The sequence below is a fragment of the Berghia stephanieae genome, chromosome 10 (assembly GCF_034508935.2).
Source record: "Berghia stephanieae isolate SIO BIC M18660-M18661 chromosome 10, UCSD_Bste_1.3, whole genome shotgun sequence".
In the NCBI taxonomy this organism is placed as follows: Eukaryota; Metazoa; Mollusca; class Gastropoda; order Nudibranchia; family Aeolidiidae; genus Berghia; species Berghia stephanieae.
The window spans coordinates 26,120,161-26,139,829 of NC_088369.1; the positions used below are offsets into that span (position 1 = coordinate 26,120,161).

The following is a 19,669-nucleotide window of genomic DNA, read 5'->3' on the forward strand; positions in this document are numbered from 1 at the left end:
AAGGACTCTATCTCCACGAAATAGGTCACGCCCTAGGCCTGGTCCACGAGCATCAACTTCCCAATAGAGACCAGTACATTCGTATCTTGTACAGAAACGTATCGCCCAGTATGAGGATCTGGTTCAACAAGTACACAACTAACCAAGTAAACCAGATGAATGTACCCTACCAGCTCTCATCTGTCATGCATTATGGAATAACGGTTAGTATTGATAGATAGATAGATAGATAGATAGATAGATATATATATTGGTTGATTGGTTAATAGATAGATAGAGAGATAGAGAGATAGATAGATAAATAGATAGATAAATAGATAGATAGATAGATAAATAGATAGATAAATAGATAGATAGATAGATAGATAGATAAATAGATAGATAGATAAATAGATAGATAGATAAATAGATAGATAGATAAATAGATAGATAGATAGATAGATAGATAGATAAATAGATAGATAGATAGATAGATAGATAGATAGATAGATAGATAGATAGATAGATAGATAGATAGATAAATAGATAGATAGATAGATAGATAGATAGATAGATAGATAGATAAATAGATAGATAGATAAATAGATAGATAAATAGATAGGTAAATAGATAGATAAATAGATAGATAGATAAATAGATAGATAAATAGATAGATAGATAGATAAATAGATAGACAGATAGATAGGTAGATAGATAGATAAATAGATAGATAAATAGATAGATAGATAAATAGATAGATAAACATTTGAAATATAATTAAGATAGTTTGACTTCGACAACGTTGTTATTGAGCGTTGCTCTCATCAGGAAGTGGAAGTGAAAGTAGATTGTTGTGTTTTCGTATTTTTATAGATTCGTGTTTATGGAGGTTCGTAATTACATAAAAGGTGTTTGTTTCTATGTCTGCATGAGGAAGTTAGTTCATTTCTTCTGTTCACAAACACCTTTTATGTAATTACGAACCTCCATAAACACGAATCTATAAAAATACGAAAACACAACAATCTACTTTCACTACCACTTCCTGATGAGAGCAACGCTCGATAACAACGTTGTAGAAGTCAAACTATCTTAATTATATTTCAAATGTTTATAAATAGCTCCTTTTATACTAAAGTTGAGCACTATTATTTCATGGTTTTTGTTTTATAATTTATAGATAGATAGATAAATAGATAGATAGATAGATAGATAGATAGATAGATAGATAGATAGATAAATAGATAGCTAGATAGATAAATAGATAGATAGATAGATTGATAGATAGATAAAGAGATAGATAAATAGATAGATAGATAAATGGATATATAGATAGATTGATTAATTGAGTGGTTGATTGATTGGTTGATTGATTGATTGATTGATTGATTAATTGATTTATTGTATTACGATAAGATGATTGTGAATGATTGATTGATAGAGATATTCGTTGATTGCCTATTTGATAAATTGTTAGGTTTTTTTAGCAATGGATTAAATAGATTGAGAGATAGAGAAATGCATTGTTTCATCAATTAGTTGATAGAATGAGTTGGTGATTAATACATTCATTGATTGATTAGTGGGTTGGTTGATTGACTGATTGATTTATACATCCAATAAATATTTGATTGGTTAATTGGTGATAATATGTCAAAGAATTTCTTTAATTTAATGATCAAATAATTACTTTATTAATTGATTAATGGATTGATCGAATCATTGATTGATTGATTGTCTTTCTAAACTCAATACCACAGGCTTTCTCCAAGGATGGTAAAGCTCAAACAATCGAAGCTTTGGACAAGACTAAAGAAGATACCATTGGCCGTGTCTACCTCAAGGAACTCGCCTATACCGATGTCGAAATCGTCAATTTTATGTATAAATGTGGTGGTGAGTTGAAGTTACTGTTTAGAACATAGGTGATCCTTTACCTCAAAATGGTACGGGTGATTTACTTACTTACTTAATTATTTATTATCGTATCGTATCGTATTGTTTAAGAGCTAATAGGTTCTAAAAAATCTTTAAATTCTCTGTGTAACTTTTATGCACAGATACAATTTATCAATTATATTATAAGTACTCGATGTCAATTGATTAATAATATCGAGAATTAAATACCCAATTCATAAATAAATTTCATATTCAATATTCGTAGAATAATTAACGCAATTTACATTCATTTGGCATGTCTAACTTGTACATTCGAGAGTTTCAAATAACTGATATACAGAATACAATATTATCCAATGTCATGTTACATTATTCGTCAAAATCAAATATAATGTTGGTAAGATGTTTATCAATAGCATTCTTAAAATTATTAATTGAATTAGAACTATTTTGTCTCAAACTTTAGATTATTCCAAATTGTGATAGTCTTTTGAATTTCATGATTTTTTTCCCCTTATAGACAGAATTACATCTTTCAACAAATATCTTAAACTTATCTCCCCTAGTGTTGTTACATGCGAATCATTTTAAAAAATCATTATAATCTATATTGTAAGAACCATGCACGAGTCTATATACCTATATCAATAAAATTACCTCCTATTCTACGTTCTTTTAGTATATTTACTGACATGCGTACTGTCCATTGTGCCCGTTGGCATGTAGGTCAGCAACAAAAGACTTCCATGTTCATCTGTGGCCATCATCTTCAGGGAGCCAGGTCTCCTACCACTCTCTCCCCCCCCCCCCCCCCCCCCCCCCCCCCCCCCCCCCCCCCCCCCCCCCCCCCCCTCTCTCTCTCTCTCTCTCTCTATCTCTCTCTCTCTATCTCTCTCTCCCTCTCTCTTTCTCTCTCTCTCACACACACACACACACACACACACTCTCTCTCTCTCTCTATCTATCTATCTATCTATCTATCTATCTATCTATCTATCTATCTATCTATCTATCTATCTATCTTTCTATCTCCACTGTTATCCCCCAAAGTACCCTGGACCTTCTTTTTCGTCTCTTTCCTTCGGATGTTCAATGTAGGGCTGATGTTTCTCTTCTCATTTCTCACAACACGCTCTATCATTTTCACTTCTTCTCATCCATGGTGATGTGGCAATGTAGTTGATACACATTGAAATCATAGTAAAGATTATGAGACTTAGTTTATTTTTAAAAGAATATTATATTGAGGAGAATAAATATAATATACTTAAATTACAAAGACTAAAATATCAGTTTTCTACTCGTCTCAACTTTATTATTCCTTTTTGTGATTCGGTTTACCACGACACATTACAATTTTTAGGCAAAGGCTCAAAGTTAGAGCCAGTTTACACATGGAATTGAAAATCATACCAGCTTTGCAATGCATAGATATGCTGAAAAACTTGAAGCATTTATATAGGGCAATATTTACTTAAAGTGCTCAAAGCGCTTTACAAGGAGTCTCCAGCTAACCGCATTACTCAACATTTAGGACGATATTACATTTTTTTTTACATTTACGTCGTTAACGGCTATGTGGTCTAGTGGTATGACACTCGCTTTCGGATCGGAAGGTCCACGGTTCGAGCCTCGCTAGACGCATAGTTGAGTCCTTGGAAAAGACTCTTTACTCACATTCTCTTACCGTACTTAGGTGTAAAATGAGTACCTGGCCGTTAACAGCGTTGTCTTTGTCCGAAAAATTGTAATATCGCCTAACAGGCGTCATGTTTCGCCCTACATGTAAATGTTGCTGTTGACCAGGGACCCCTTGTAAAGCGCTTTGAGCACGTTAAGTGGATATTGCGCTATATAAAAGCTCAATTATTATTATAATGGCCAGGTACTCATTTTACACATTAGTACGGTGAGAGAATGTGAGTAAAGAGCTCTTTCCGTGGACTCAACTATGCACCGCTCAGATTTGGACTCGATCCCCTGGACCTTCCGATCCGAAAGCAAGTGTCATATAACAGAATGACATATTATTTATTCGCACTGGATTTTACATGATGGATTCATGATTTTGTTGTTTATTTTACTGGCTGGAAAAAAGGATGTTTAGTCCAAAACGTTTCGTGTTTGGTATTTTAGTTTTTGAAGCTGTTATACTCATTTTTGTTCATTACTTTGCACATTTCCGCTATTTGTTTTTTTATAGATATGGACGTCACAATAAAATTGATACATTCTTTGAATCTTATCCTCTTCTCTTCACTCCCGTAGAGAATTGTCCAGACAAAGGCAAGTGTGGACCCAGAGGACATTTGGACCAAAACTGTAATTGTATCTGTGAAGATGGCAGCTCGGATTGTGACAGGACTAAAAGAAACGAAAATAGTAAGAATGCAATGTGTTAACGGGATAGATGTGTTGATACTGGTAAAGGAGGTGGAAATAGATAGTTCGAAGATGACGTCACTCAGGCCTTTGTCATTTTTTTTTTTTTTTTGCCATCCGCGTTTGTGAGTTGTTCTCACTAAACTGTATTAACCAGACTATAAACGTTCATGGTTACACAGATTTTGTGTGTTGGTCCGTTACACTTCCGGATGGCAATGTTGTGAACTCCTTGGCCAAGCGCATTCTATCTATAGTAAGAATGTCAATGTGTTAACGGAGTAGATGTGTTGATTGTATTAGTACTGGTTAAGGAGGTGGAAATAGTAAGAATGTCAATGTGTTAACGGGGTAGATGTGTTGATTGTGTTAGTACTGGTAAAGGAGGTGGAAATAGTAAGAATGTCAATGTGTTAACGGAGTAGAATTGTTGGTTGTGTTAGTACTGGTAAAGGAGGTGGAAATATAAGAATGCAATTTGTTAACGGAGTAGAATTGTTGATTGTGACATGATGAAAGAAGACGGAATTCGTAAAAATTGAGAATTTGTTAAATTTGTAGAAGCGTTGATTGTAATATGACGAAAGGAGACGGAAATGGTAAGAATGCGAATTTTTTCACGGAATAGATGTGTGATTGACGGGACAGAAGAAATGGTAAAAATGCTGTCGTGCTGACATATGATATCATTTCATGGTCGTCGGTTACATTTATTTATTTGTTTATTTTTTTATTTATACTCCATCCAACAGATAACTGTGCCAACACATACGACAGCTTTTCTTGTTACATCTGGGCTAACCAAGGAGAATGTGAAAGGAACCCCATGTACATGCAGAAATACTGTACCAAAGCTTGTCATGCCTGTGGAGGAGAAACCGATGATGATGGTAAAGATGATTTTAACCAAATTAATGCTCATCTGTTCTTCTATGTGTAATAATAATAATAATAATAATAATAATAATAATAATAATAATAAAAAATGGCATTTATATAGCGCTTTACCCCGTTGTCACAGGCTCTAAGCGCTTTACAGTGATATAAAACAAAACATATTACAGTGAGACAAGTGTGAAGGAAACGTGATACGAATTCAATTTAACAACAACAAAATATGAAAATAATATTGCAACATTATGACGTAAAAAGATAAAACTTTAAGCGAGATTTGAACGTTGTCAACGAATCCGAGCATCTCACGTGTAGTCATTCATCAGAGCCATTAATCCCTTGGAACCGGAGTTTATCCCGGTTTCTATAGCGCGAAATGAGCAACAGCAATTGCTCGCTATCGGATAGGTCTTTAGTCTATCACAAAATACTTTCTGTCAGATCTAACACCCCAGCTATCCAATCACTGCTGGTAGATAGATTGCCGGGGGGGGGGGGGACTGTAGATAGATTGCCGGGGGGGGGGGGGGGGGGGGACTGTAGATAGATTGCCGGGGGGGGGGAACTGAAGTTGGATCGATCTCGGTCCTTTTGTGTGTGAAACGATAGCTCCCTAAAAATTAGCTGTTGAGAACCCCTTAATCAAATGCATTTGTTCATTAATTTGCTCATTTCTGTATTTAAGAACAGATGACCTAATTATACGAAGCAACACACCTTCTAGATGTGTGTATGTGTGTGTGTGTGTGTGTGTCGTGTGTGTGTGTGTTTGTGCTCAAAGCGCTTTACAAGGGGCCCAAAAGCCAACGGCAGCATTAAATTATATGCGGGGCGAAGCACGGGGCCTGCAATGCATGATTGCGAGTTTGTTTGAGTTTATTTTCCTGCCAGGTACACATTTTACACTCGAGTCAGGAGAGAGACTACGAATTAGGAGCCTTTTCCGAAGACTACTTTGCGCTCGACGTCTGTGGGACTCAAATGGGGCGGGGGGGGGGGGGGGCTATTGGTCTGAAGGCGAGTCCCATTCGACAAGACCTTAAAGTTGCACAGAAATAAATAATAAATAATAAAGTGAAATTGAATGTAAGCTTCAATTTAATTACAAAAACAGATCAAATGAACGTTTCGGGTTTCCCCTTTTTCAACAAAACAGGATGAATGAAACACCACAGATGAATGAGATAATGTGATAGTGGCGTAGTTAAGACGAATAAACAAAACATTGGTTGGCAGGAAATAGTATGTTACTTTGTAAGGAAGCTCGAGCTTCGAGCAGCAACATTTAGATACATTACACAGAAATAAATGACTCTAAAATTTCAAAAACTCATTTATTCTTTCTTTTGTTCACTATCATATCCGTTATTTAATTATTTCTTTTTATTTTAAGATATTCATTCCATTTTTTTCATGAATTGATTCATTCATTCACTTGATATATATCAAAGAAATAAGAGTCACGCAGGTCTTCCTTTCTTTGATAAATACACCCCCCCCCCCCCAATCTTTTGTAGTTCTTTCTATATAAACTTTTCAAAAGAGAGAATTTCAGTTAAACTTTGTAATAGAATTACACATACATTTCCCAACTCAACTTAGGTGTGATATGAATATGTATGAAGCTGACAAATCGATGTCTGAGGTTCGTTCAACAGTCGTATAAGTTTTATTTTTCGGGATGTTTAAAAAAAATTCTATTTCCTTTCTACATTGTCTGGCTTGTATCATATTCGCTATCTTAGCTTTTTATGAATTTGTATGTCAAAACAAGCAGCCCGTGAAATGTTATTGATTGTTAGCGCAAAATGGCTCAAATCAGAGGACTTCAATTGTACAGAGGAAATTCCTTATAATAAGTTCGATATTACATTGTGAAACTCTCAAAATCTTGGGAATGCGCTATATAAATGTAGATATTAACAAACTTTAAAATTTACTTCCTTATTTGACCTCTTTTTACATAGACCAGGCCTATATCACCTGGCCTTGGCAGTGGTTCCCAGCCTATACTCATATGATGCCCCGTGATTGGTTACAACTAGGTGACATCATCCTCCTTGTCATTTTGGTGTTGTGGCTCTCTAACTCCAATCCCCCTCCCCCACCCCCGCTAACCTCACAAACACACCCAATCAAAACCGTTGCTTCTTAACCCAATAATGCCTTGTTCCTTGTCTGTATTTATTTGTGTTAACAGTTTTTTGTACAAGACTTTCAAATTCTCATACTCTTCCTTTTTGGAATCCCAGACATGTTCTGCACGTGCTTTCTAATTCGCTATGGGAACAAAGTTTGTATTCCAAAACGCAAGAATGAAAGAAAAGTTTTATATAAACCACTCAAACGATTCTAATTTCGTTATTGTTGATTAAATAACAGAATCTTTTAAAAGTACAGTGGAATCCTCATAAATCCAAAAACGCCGACCAGAAAGATAGGATGACTTTAAGCAAGGTCGATTTTATCCACTATCAATGGAACACACTAAGATAAAGAACAAAAGCTTTGGGACCAATTAGAGGTGCTGACTTAAAGCAGGAGTTGACTGTAATAGTGTTGACCTTAAGCAGAAGTTGACTGTAATAGTGATGACTTTAAGCACAAGTTGACTGTAAAAGTGTTGACTTTAAGCAGAAGTTGACTGTAATAGTTTTGACTTTAAGCAGAAGTTGACTGTAAAAGTTTGACTTTAAGCAGAAGTTGACTGTAAAAGTGTTGACTTTAAGCAGAAGTTGACTGTAATAGTTTTGACTTTAAGCAGAAGTTGACTGTAATAGTGTTGACTTAATGCTCAAGTTGACTGTAAAAGTGTTGACTTTAAGCATAAGTTGACTACAATAGTGTTGACTTTAAGCACAAGTTGACTGCAATAGTGTTGACTTTAAGCAGAAGTTGACTGTAATAGTGATGACTTTAAGCAGAAGTTGACTGTAAAAGTGTTGACTTTAAGCAGAAGTTGACTGTAATAGTTTTGACTTTAAGCTGAAGTTGACTGTAAAAGTTTGACTTTAAGCAGAAGTTGACTGTAAAAGTGTTGACTTTAAGCAGAAGTTGACTGTAATAGTGTTGACTTAATGCTCAAGTTGACTGTAAAAGTGTTGACTTTAAGCAGAAGTTGACTGTAATAGTGTTGACTTAAAGCATAAGTTGACTACAATAGTGTTGACTTTAAGCACAAGTTGACTGTAATAGTGTTGACTTTAAGCAGAAGTTGACTGTAATAGTGTTGACTTAAAGCATAAGTTGACTGCAATAGTGTTGACTTTAAGCAGAAGTTGACTGTTATTGTGTTATCTTTAAGCACAAGTTGACTGCAATAATGTTGACTTTATGAAGATTCCAATGTATGTATGATCTACTTGTCGTCTGCTATATTTTTGTTAATTTTCACTCTTGTTTATACGGCGTTACAGTCTGTGTGTAAACGTGATTTCATTACGAGTTACTATTTATAGGGAGGGGCATGAATGATTTTTGTTGATGTCTTGCTTTTTAGAATACAATCTGTCATTCTGATTCGTGAACGTTTAAATTCTTGAATTAATAGGCTTCAACAGTTGTGACGTCACTTCCCTCGTAATGACGCATAGTAACTTAGTAACTGGTTCTAAACTATCGGAACAATGGCGGTCGCCCTTATGAAATACTTCTCCGACGAGCATAAAAGTGTATCAAGAGGGAAATAGAACATTATAAATCTGATCATGTTTTGACTTATATACATTCTGAAAAAGCTCTCGCCAACACGAAGAATAAAAAGTACCGATTTTCTTTTATAGAACCGATCTGCTGGTTGCTGGGCGGACGTGACATCAGACTGTTGAATCCGATTGACGTGCCCTTGTTGCTTTCGTCACTGGAAATCTTAACCAATTAACCTAATTAATGTGCTGCTTTTTGTGTTGTTTTACTTACAATTATTTTTGAATGTCGTTAAAACTGGTCGGAAATATATTCGACAGTGTCGATTAGTACAAAATCGATGAGTAGAAAATGGAACAATTTGAAAAGTCAGTTTCGAAGTTTGTCACCAAACAATTACTTGCGCGAACCAGGATGCGTTACTGAGGACCTGAGATTGTTGCGGTGGAAAACACTGACTGGAGAGTAGGCGGAAAGAAATACGCCTTCAACTTGTACACAGAACAGTACATTCCAACAAAATAGCAGTAACTCTACCACAATATTTCACAAAACAACACTGTACAGTCACAAGAAATTATCATGGCAGTAAGTTCACAGCCCCAATCCACGGAATCAATACGTACAAATACAGTTTCTTCCCAAGAACCATCAAGGAATGGAACACTCTCCCACCAGAAAGTCTAGATATTACCAACAACAACAAATTTAGTGAAAAATTAAACATTTATTTTTCAACTCAATAACACAATAATGGACAGTCATCACATGATTGTATAAAATCTGCAGTGATGGATAATTCGCTTTTTTGCAGATAAAGACGTTGAATAATGTATTTTCCGAACAAGTCTTATACTATATATTCATTGGGGAAAATTTGATTTAGTATCACAAGACCCTGGATGTCAATTCATCACTATGAGCTTCAAGACCAAACCGTGTATCATAATCTTACATCGATCTGCTAAATTTATTTTGTATATATATATATATATATATATATATATATATATATATATATATATATATATATATATATATGTGTGTGTGTGTGTGTGTGTGTGTGTGTGTGTGTGTTATTGTTTAAAGAAATCAATGAGTTAAATTTGTTTGTTTTCCTTTACTCTCTATAAATTTTCATTGATATTTTTACTCATATATTTGTTGTTGTTTTTTTTTTAATTTTTAGAACGTTTTATTTTTCACGACATGCACTTATATATAAGGTCAGATAACCCAATGCCTTATGGGTTCATTGTTGTAATGGAAATCTTTTTTTAAAATGACGCAAAATAGTGTCCATTACAACAATGTTAAACTAGACCCATAAGTTGGTTCGGATGTCAGACCTGAATAATATCATCCATTTTCTCTTTTCTTTTTTGCTTAGCAACTAATATCAGTTTTATTTTGTTATGTTTATAACGCATTATGGTCAACTCATGTGTAGCAATATAGTTACATTTGCATGTCAATGTTAATCCAGCGAAACTGTGAGACTTATAAAACCCATCATTCGTCACGGACTTTAAAACGTGAGCTTTTATATAGCACAATATCCACTAAATGTGCTCAAAGCGCTTTACAAAGGGTCCCTGACCAACAGCAACGTGTAACATGTAGAACGAGACATGATGCCTGTTAGGCGATATTACACTCGGCTTCCGATAAGCTAAGCTGACTAATATTAGTTGTGGATGTTTGCCTGTTTTTAAATGTAGTTGTAACTCTTTATTGTGCCGAACTCTGGAAAATCCCATAATTGAAAATTTGACTAGAAAACTCGTCCTTCAAATATCGATCGATTTAAACGACCCTCATCTTGGCAAAAAAAAACGGTCAAACCTGGGACCTCTGGCCAAATTTTCAAAAAAATATGGGTTTTCGAGATTACTTCAGTATTGCCATTAACAGTTAAATACCAAATATTATTTTTTTTTAAAGATACAATATTATTTTATGGTTATTTCCATTGACTACCGCCCTAACAGTGAAACGAGGGCTACCTCGATACTTCATCGTCGACAGTTATTATTTATTTTCCAAAGTATTAAAAACCAATTCCTAGATACATCTTTAAGTATATATATATATATATATATATATATATATATATATATATATATATATATATATATATATATATATTATATATATATATATATATATATATATAATTATTTTTTTTATTTTTTTTTTTTTTTAATTTTACCTCAAGTTTTTGTTATAATTATGTATCTATAAATCTAGACGTCTCTTGTTTGACGCAAGTGTACCTGAATCAGTATTTTAAAAATCATTTGTTCTCTGTTGAGTTAGATCTTATTTCTTGATATGTTTAAAATATAGCATCACTACCTCTATCAGTACCAACATAAATAATTATCATCAGCATCAAAAGTCATGAGTATTATTGTTTTCACTATCATCACTAGCATCATCATCATCATCATCTTCATAATCATCATTATCATCATCATCATCATCATCATCATCATCATCATCATCATCATCATTCATCATTTACCTTCGCCAGGTACCTGCAAGGACGTCTACAAAGAGGCAACGTGTAGTATGTGGAAGAAGAGGGGTGACTGTGTAACCAACCCAGGTTGGATGAAGAGAAACTGCAAGGCCACCTGTAACCTGTGTGTCGGCAACTCCAGGCCTGAAGGTATGCGATTATCATGAAAATAGTTATTACGCTGTGAATTTAGATGTCTAAACTCCAAATTGATAACTGATTGGTTGAAAAACAATCATGAAATTGTGACTATAAGGTAATAATAGCATTTGGATTACCAATTGCTTGCTGCCCATTAGACAGGACACTGTCGCAAAGTAATTTCTAGCATATTTAACAAACTCAGCTTCTCAATTAGTGTTGAGTCGAAAAGTGGGTCAGGAAAATATGAACAGCACCAGACAGTACTAGACAGACCGACAACATCCGACAGCACCCGACAGCACCCCGAACCATTCGACAGTACCCGACAGCACCCTGAACCATCCGACTGCACCCGACAACATCCGGCAGCACCCGACAGCACCCCGAAGCATCCGACAGCACCCGACAGCACCAGTCGGTAGCCAGGGTTGATCGAAGCCATCATTAACATTTCGCCTGACACTAGAACCCTTTAGGACTTATAGTTTGACGTCATTTTTGAAAGGTTTGTGCAGCGTCTAGTGAGTTGTTGTTAGTAGTGCTTACGGAAACAAGTGCTCCCATTGGTTGAACTATTGAATACAACTCATGATTTTTTTCTTTTGCGGCCAAAGACTTGTCTGTTGACGCTTTGCTTTTTGGTCAGTGTCAAGCTATAAGTTAACGATGGCTACGGGTTGATAACGGCCACTGTGCTTTTTGGTCAGTGTCAAGCTATAAGTTAACGATGGCTACGGGTTGATAACGGCCACTGTGCTTTTTGGTCAGTGTCAAGCTATAAGTTAACGATGGCTACGGGTTGACAACGGCCACTGTGCTTTTTGGTCAGTGTCAAGCTATAAGTAAACGAAGGCTACGGGTTGATAACGGCCACTGTGCTTTTTGGTCAATGTCAAGCTATAAGTTAACGATGGCTACGGGTTGATAACGGCCACTGTGCTTTTTGGTCAGTGTCAAGCTATAAGTTAACGATGGCTACGGGTTGATAACGGCCACTGTGCTTTTTGGTCAGTGTCAAGCTATAAGTTAACGATGGCTACGGGTTGATAACGGCCACTGTGCTTTTTAGTCGTGTACCTATAGATAGAACGAAGATGACGTCACACAGGCCTTTGTTATTGTTTTTTGCCATCCACATTTGTGAGTTGTTCTCACTAAACTGTATTAACCAGACTATAAAAGTTCATGGTTACACAGAGTTTTGTGTGTTGGTCCGTATTACTTCCGGATGGCAATGTTGTGAACTCATTGGCCAACCGCATTCTATCTATTACCTGCCTTCTCTGACTCCCCAAACTGAACTGATTAAGACAGGATAAGACTGTCCAGACCTGCTAAGTACCACGAAAATTTCGTAGAATTACGAATTTGTGGCTCCAGCCACAGAGCTGCATTCGCCTCTTTGACTCAATAAATCTTGTTGAAAAGGAAAAGTTAGTTCCTTAGATCCAATATATTCAGGACTTTGAAGCATTTGTGGATCATGGTGATGCCAAATTATTGATTTTTAAACCTTTGAAGCAACGAATTTTTGAAATGTCAAGTAGGCAGATCTGGGATAAGATTTTTAACAAATTGAGCTTCTATATAGGGCAATATCCACTGAACGTCCTCAAATCGCTTTACAAGGGGTCCCTGGCCAACAGCAACACTTAACATGTGACATGACGCATGTTACGCGATATTACATTTTTTTTTGGAAAAGAGACAAACGCTTTCAACGGTTAGGTACTCATTTTCCACCTGAGTACGGTGAGAGAATATGAGTAAAGAGCCTTTTCCAAAGACTCAACTATGCGCCGAGTGAGGCTTGAACACAGGACCTTCCGGTCCGAAAGCGAGTGTCATACCACATGATCACATTGCCGCACATAGCCTTAAGATAAGATTACCTTTATGTATACACTTCTGGGAATTTACAGGGAGTATTGCCACTGACGAATAAATTTTGAAAAATGAACAAATAATAATGGTAAATAAAAAAAACACATTCGTAGAAATGAATTAACAAAAAGCTTGGACAACACTAAAAACATAACATGATCTCTCACACTTCCGGAATTTACTCGGCCTCCGTCTCTCTCTCTCTCTCTCTCTCTCTCTCTCTCTCTCTCTCTCTCTCTCTCTCTCTCTCTCTCTCTCTCTTTCTCTCTCTCTCTCTCTCTCTTTCTTTCTTTCTTATCTTTCTCTCTCTCACATACACACACATACACACTATCACACACACACACACACACACAGACAGACAAACATATTGCTTCTCTCATTCCTCATTGTCACTTTCATGTAATGTTGTCATCAAATTGTATGAATTAATTGCGAAAGCCTAAGATTAAACAAACTTTGAAACCATTGAAACCTTTAAAAAAATGAATATTTTGTTTTCTCCCCAGTGAATTGCGAGGACAACCATCCCGAGAAAGAGAAATGTAAGGGCTGGGCGCTTGAAGGAGAGTGTATTGTCAATGCCAAATGGATGTTCAAAAACTGCAGGAAATCCTGTCAGTACTGTGACAAGGACGACGTCGACAAGGGAGGCAACGGGGGTGGCGGGGATGAGGATAAATGTAAGGAAATATTATTATTATATAGATAGAATGCGCTTGGCCAAGGAGTTCACATTTCCATCCGGAAGTATAACGGACCAACACACAAACTCTGTGTAACCATGAACTTTTATAGTCTGGTTAATACAGTTTAGTGAGAACAACTCACAAACGCGGATGGCAAAAACAATAACAAAGGCCTGAGTGACGTCATCTGCATACTATCTATAGATAGAACGAAGATGACGTCACTCAAGCCTTTGTTATTGTATTTTGCCATCCGCGTTTGTGAGTGATTCTCACTAATCTGCATCAACCACACTATAAAAGTTCATGGATACACACAGTTTTGTGTGTTGGTCCGTTATACTTCCGGATGGCAATGTTATGAGCTTCTTAGCCAAGCGCATACTATCTATACTCTCCAACTTGTTGTGTTTTTGACGGGACGCCAGATTAATATTGTGGAATCACTCAACTCAGAAGCGTTTTTTTTTAAAACCCATGCCATCCTATTTAATGACCCTCTTAATAAGTAACAATTTTTTTTGTTAGGTTTATTATTAAACATTTCAACATGTTGTTTAAAGGCAAAGGCAGTAGCAGTAGGATGGCTTTGTGTCATTTACTGCTTCTGCAATATATATATATATATATATATATATATATATATATATATATATATTATATTATATATATATATATATATATATATATATATATATATATATATATATATATATATATATATATATTCCTATATTCATTTTTGTTTTGTTTTTGTTTTGTTAATGACAGGATGAAATGAAGGATAGAATTATTAATGTTGTCTTCAACTCAGAAGCGTTGAGTGATAAAATGTGAGAAAACAATTTATTATTGAGTATAAGTTAGAGTACCTATATATATATATATCGCAACAACATTGTAAGTAGAAGAACAGAGTAATAATATAACTCAAATATGGAAATTAAGGAACAAAGAGTGCATCCTTGTCTATGACTGATATTTGTAAGCACAGATAATATTTTAAACACTGGACTTAATGAATAATAACTAATTAAGCTGTGACTAAAGTCAATTAGCTAATAATAAAGGGGAGCAAATCTTACCTAGCATAACTAGATGTATAGATAGATCGAAGTTGACGTCACTCGGGTCTTTGATATTGTTTTTTGCCATCCGCGTTTATGAGTAATTCTCACTGAACTGTATTATCCGGACTATAAAAGTTCATGGTTACACAGAGTTTTCTGTGTTGGTCCGTTATACTTCCGGATGGCAATGTTGTGAACTTATTAGCCAAGCGCATACTATCTATAAGTCCATAACAATACTATCTTAACTATTTAAAGTTGAATACAGGACTTATGACTTAAATGAATTATACAATATACGATTCTTACACGCTTGGATTTTTGGACTTCCGGACGTGTTCCGATCCGCTGCACGAGCAAGGAGCTTGCGAGTGAGCGTCAGTGCTGGGATTACCCGCCCAAATCATTACCCGGGTAATACCCGGGTAGTGGTCAGATTACCCGGGTACCCGTGGCAGGAGTGACTTTTGACCAAAAAAATGTTTTTGTGAAAGGGGGGGGGGGGGGCTTTTTAAATTATTTTTTTTATTCATTTATTATTTATTACAACAAATGAAACGAAACTGAAGTAAAAAAACAAGGATAATTAATTACAATGAAACCAAACAAAGAAACAAAAAAAATACCTGAGAATCCTTTAAAAGATAAGAACTAATATAATCTTAATCTGTTGATTCCAAAATTGAATCAAACATGTGTTAACAAATAAAACAAAAAAAAAAAAAATCAAAGGAGGAAAATCTTCTGAAAAAGTGTCATGTAAATGTAAATATGTAAATCAAAATTGTATTACATCCAATTATCACTCTCAGTTCGGTTTCCATTTGTTGAAGCGGGTACCCGCTACCCGCCCCTTTACCCGAGTACCCGGTTTAACTTTATTACCCGCGGGTACCGGGTACCCGCCCAGCACTAGTGAGCGTCGTGAACAAAGTTCGAATTTCAAAATACAAGAGTGTAAGAATTGTTTTATTATGTCTACCCCTCAATCGATTCCGATTTCGTCATCCCTGAATAAAAGACATTTTCGAAAATTATTTAAATGATACTTTTCTTTTTACAAAAGCCAATTTCAGTGAAATTTAATGTTTGATAATCTGACATCACAAATTATTATTGTAACCATGATATCATTACGCGTGACTACTTAGGGAGAATGGTGGATTTATAGTGCATAACACATCATCTCTATTAGTCCGGCATGTAACATTCACAGGACAAATCTTTAATAGAAATAAGAAACTGCTATCCTTATGGCAATGAATCTTCAAAATAAACAATTATTATTATATAGGCAGCGTTTCGGTACTGAACATTATTCAAAATTACCGTAAATAACTTTTTTTTTAATTTTAAAGAATAATGGGATAAAAATTAATCAGACCTAAATTTTATAGAAACAAAACTCATCGGTTCAGTCAACCATGATTCTAAATTCGTTTAATGAACATGCATATTAGCTATCAACCTATCTAGAGCTAGATTATAATACGACCATTTTCATTCATTTTTCTATGAATTTTTCCCATCATTCTATCCCTAGTGGAATGTAAAAACACACATAAGAATTGTGAGATGTGGGCAGGTAGCAATGAGTGTGTGGATAACCCAGATTGGATGATTGCCAACTGTAGAAAAGCCTGCAACAAATGTGATGACGGTATGTGCATATTTATTTAATAGGGTGCTGTTGACGTCACTTGAATATTGTTTGATATGGTTTTTAGACAGCCATTAAATTCGATCTTACCATCTAGAATTTTTTTAACGTGAGCATTATCTAGCAATGACTATCCCGCACAAATCTTTGGGCGTCTTTTTCGCTCACGAAGTGCCCAAATTCGCGGCAAAATATGGGACGAAGCCGTTTCGTATATGCTATTTTAAAAAATTAATTACGACGCTGTTTATCGATGAATATGACTGAAAGTTGGCACACAGTTAGAAAAAAGGTCATTTTAGATTATGTCAAGCGACAAAACTCGTGCAATTACCGGAAGATAGTTAAAAATAGATTTATACTCTTTGGAGTAAAATATTTCTAAAACTACCGGGCGTGGAGGTTTTGTCGCTGACAAGGTAATACATGAACATTTCTTCTTTTTGATTAAAATTTCATATGAATATGACGAGTACTTTTCCCGTATTTTACAAAACACCATCCCAAGTTTCAATCTTTTAATTCACTTATTACGCAAGATACAACCAAAGATCGAAAAAAAATTGCTGAAAAAGCGTCCCATATTTTCGCGTTTGAAACTGCATAACTTGTTTATTTATGAATGGATTTTCAAAATTCAAAAACATTTTTAATCAGTGGAGATAGAGCTTTGATATTAGACAAAAAATTTTCTCAAAAAGAGAAAAAAACATTTTTCATAGTCATTGCTAATTTATCTAGCGCGATATCCACTAAACATGTAAAGATAATTCAGACTGTATAAAGGCTTGCAACAAATGTGATGACGGTGTGTTTACTTAATAGGATGCTTGGGTCTATCCAGCACTGATTTGATATCTGGGTCTGTTTGATATTTGACGGAAAGTACTTTGTGGTAAACTAGTGTCATTTCTGACCCGCTATCCAATCAGCAGTGATTTTGGTAATATCAAATTATGAAATTAAGGAGTAGGCACCGGTGTAAGATAAAGAACTGAACAAGTGTGTATGAAAGGTCCAGACAAAGCAAGAAAGAAAAATACAAGGATAAAAAAACATCCCAAAAGATCAGTCTACCTGGACTGGGGATCGAACCTCAGACTTTCTGATTCAGAAGGTCTAATTTTCGATTCCCATCGAGGTCGACTGATTTTTTTGGGATGTTTCTTTTTCCTTGTATTTTTCTTTCTTGCTTCGCCTGGCACCTTTCATACACACTTGTTCAGTTCTTTATCTTACTGATCTGGTAGCTTATGGTACTGTGCGATAGACCATCGTCCTAACCAAGCAATTGCTGTTGTCTATTTAAAAAGGAACTTGAATAATCTCAAGCTCCACGGTCCTTATAGCTCTGTAAGGACGCGTGGGGCTATGTGGTCTTGTGGTATGACACTCCCTCTCGGATCGGAAGGTCCTGGGTTCAAGCCTTGCTCAGCGCATAGTTGAGTCCCTTGGAAAAGGCTCTTTACTTACATTATCTCAGTGTTCTCATATGTAAAACGAGTACCTGGGGTTAACAATATTGTCTATGTCGGGAAAAAATGTAATATCGCCAAACAGGCGTTATGTTTTGTTCTACATGTCACGTGTTTCTGTTGGTCATGGACCCTTTGCAAAGCGCTTTGAGCACGTTTAATAGATATTGCGCTATATAATGTTCAGTTAAAAACACAAAACTTTTTATCCACATAACATTATCAATTTCTGCCCAGGCAAATGCAAGAACTTATACGACGATACCAAATGCGAGATTTGGCAACAAAAGATGGAATGTCTCTCCAACAGCAAATGGATGGCCCGCAATTGCGCCAAGGCATGTCTAACCGGTACTTGTGCCGGAGGCAAGGGAGGATCGACTTCAACCACCAGGAGACCTAGCATGAGAACCACTGCCCGGCCTGGCACAAGAACTACTGTCCGACCTGTCACCTCATCTCGTAAGATCCTAGTTTTCTATATATTTCTACTTTGAAAAAAAAAGCCAAAATGTTTTTTGTTGTTTTTTTTTAAATTTTGGCCAGAAAACTATTTCCTGAACTATTGATCGATTGAAATGACCCCGCCTCGTCAAAAACTTTCATACCTGGGACTTTGACATCACCAAAAACCACAGCCAAAAACTGGCAAGGTTTTAAATTTGTTGCTCCCATAGTGGGCACGGAGGCACTTACTGGGTCTTCTATCCCCCTATATCTATTTTCCAACATGCTTTCTGACTTTGTCTTGGAATGAGGTTACTTGGTTTTGTTTTGGCCCTGGCCAGATACCCTAGCTGGGAGGGAAACAGTCAAATGTATAATTAGAGTTTTAGGAGATGATATTTTTGTCTTGTAAATCATCTCTGTGTTCTGCACTGTATTATAATTTAAGCTTTGTAAACATTTGAGTGTGTTCCTCTTAGTGGGCACATGTGCTTGTGTCTGGATAAGACGTTTAGGTGATCTCAAACTAATTACTTTGATAGTTTACTCTTGGAATCTACATCTGTTTCCTATTTGAACTAATCCCTTTTGTTTCACCTTTTCTGGTGTGCTTTAATAGTAATTCTGGAACTTTTTACTGTCCCATTTTCTTCCTTTTAACTGGCGCTGATATGACCTTAATGTGTTGCAAGCGCCTTAAAACCCTTTTAAAAAAAAAAACAAAAAAAAACATTAGAGTGTTTGACGAGGCCAGTGTAATGTTAATCAGTCGACATTTCAAGAACGGATTTTCCTCAAAGACCAGAAAACCGAGTACCATAGCTATCTTTCTATATTAAAAAATCTCTACCTCATACACCAATTCCGAATTGTGTTACAAATGAAGAATCACGTGACAAACAAGGACCGTACTGCTGAGCCACGTGGCTCCTTAATATATATCTACTCTGACTATTATAAAAACAACACATTAAAAC

The 19,669-nt window shown here is 35.7% G+C and overlaps 1 protein-coding gene across 2 annotated transcripts in view; it reads left to right on the forward strand.

Moving 5' to 3' along the window:
- The window catches only part of LOC144980884 (uncharacterized), a 51,443-nt gene that overhangs the window by 16,565 nt on the left and 15,209 nt on the right, over nt 1-19,669 (forward strand). Inside the window, exons 7-15 of one of the 2 annotated variants that reach the window (XM_078928776.1) lie at nt 1-203; nt 1,740-1,875; nt 4,147-4,260; nt 5,013-5,150; nt 7,122-7,199; nt 11,336-11,473; nt 13,861-14,034; nt 16,654-16,770; nt 18,483-18,707. The exon at nt 1-203 is cut by the window's left edge and continues 1 nt beyond it. In XM_078928776.1, the coding sequence (XP_078784902.1) occupies nt 1-203; nt 1,740-1,875; nt 4,147-4,260; nt 5,013-5,150; nt 7,122-7,199; nt 11,336-11,473; nt 13,861-14,034; nt 16,654-16,770; nt 18,483-18,707 (1,323 nt within the window). The remainder of the gene's footprint in view (nt 204-1,739; nt 1,876-4,146; nt 4,261-5,012; nt 5,151-7,121; nt 7,200-11,335; nt 11,474-13,860; nt 14,035-16,653; nt 16,771-18,482; nt 18,708-19,669) is intronic. The other variant, XM_078928777.1, reaches the window with a different exon arrangement.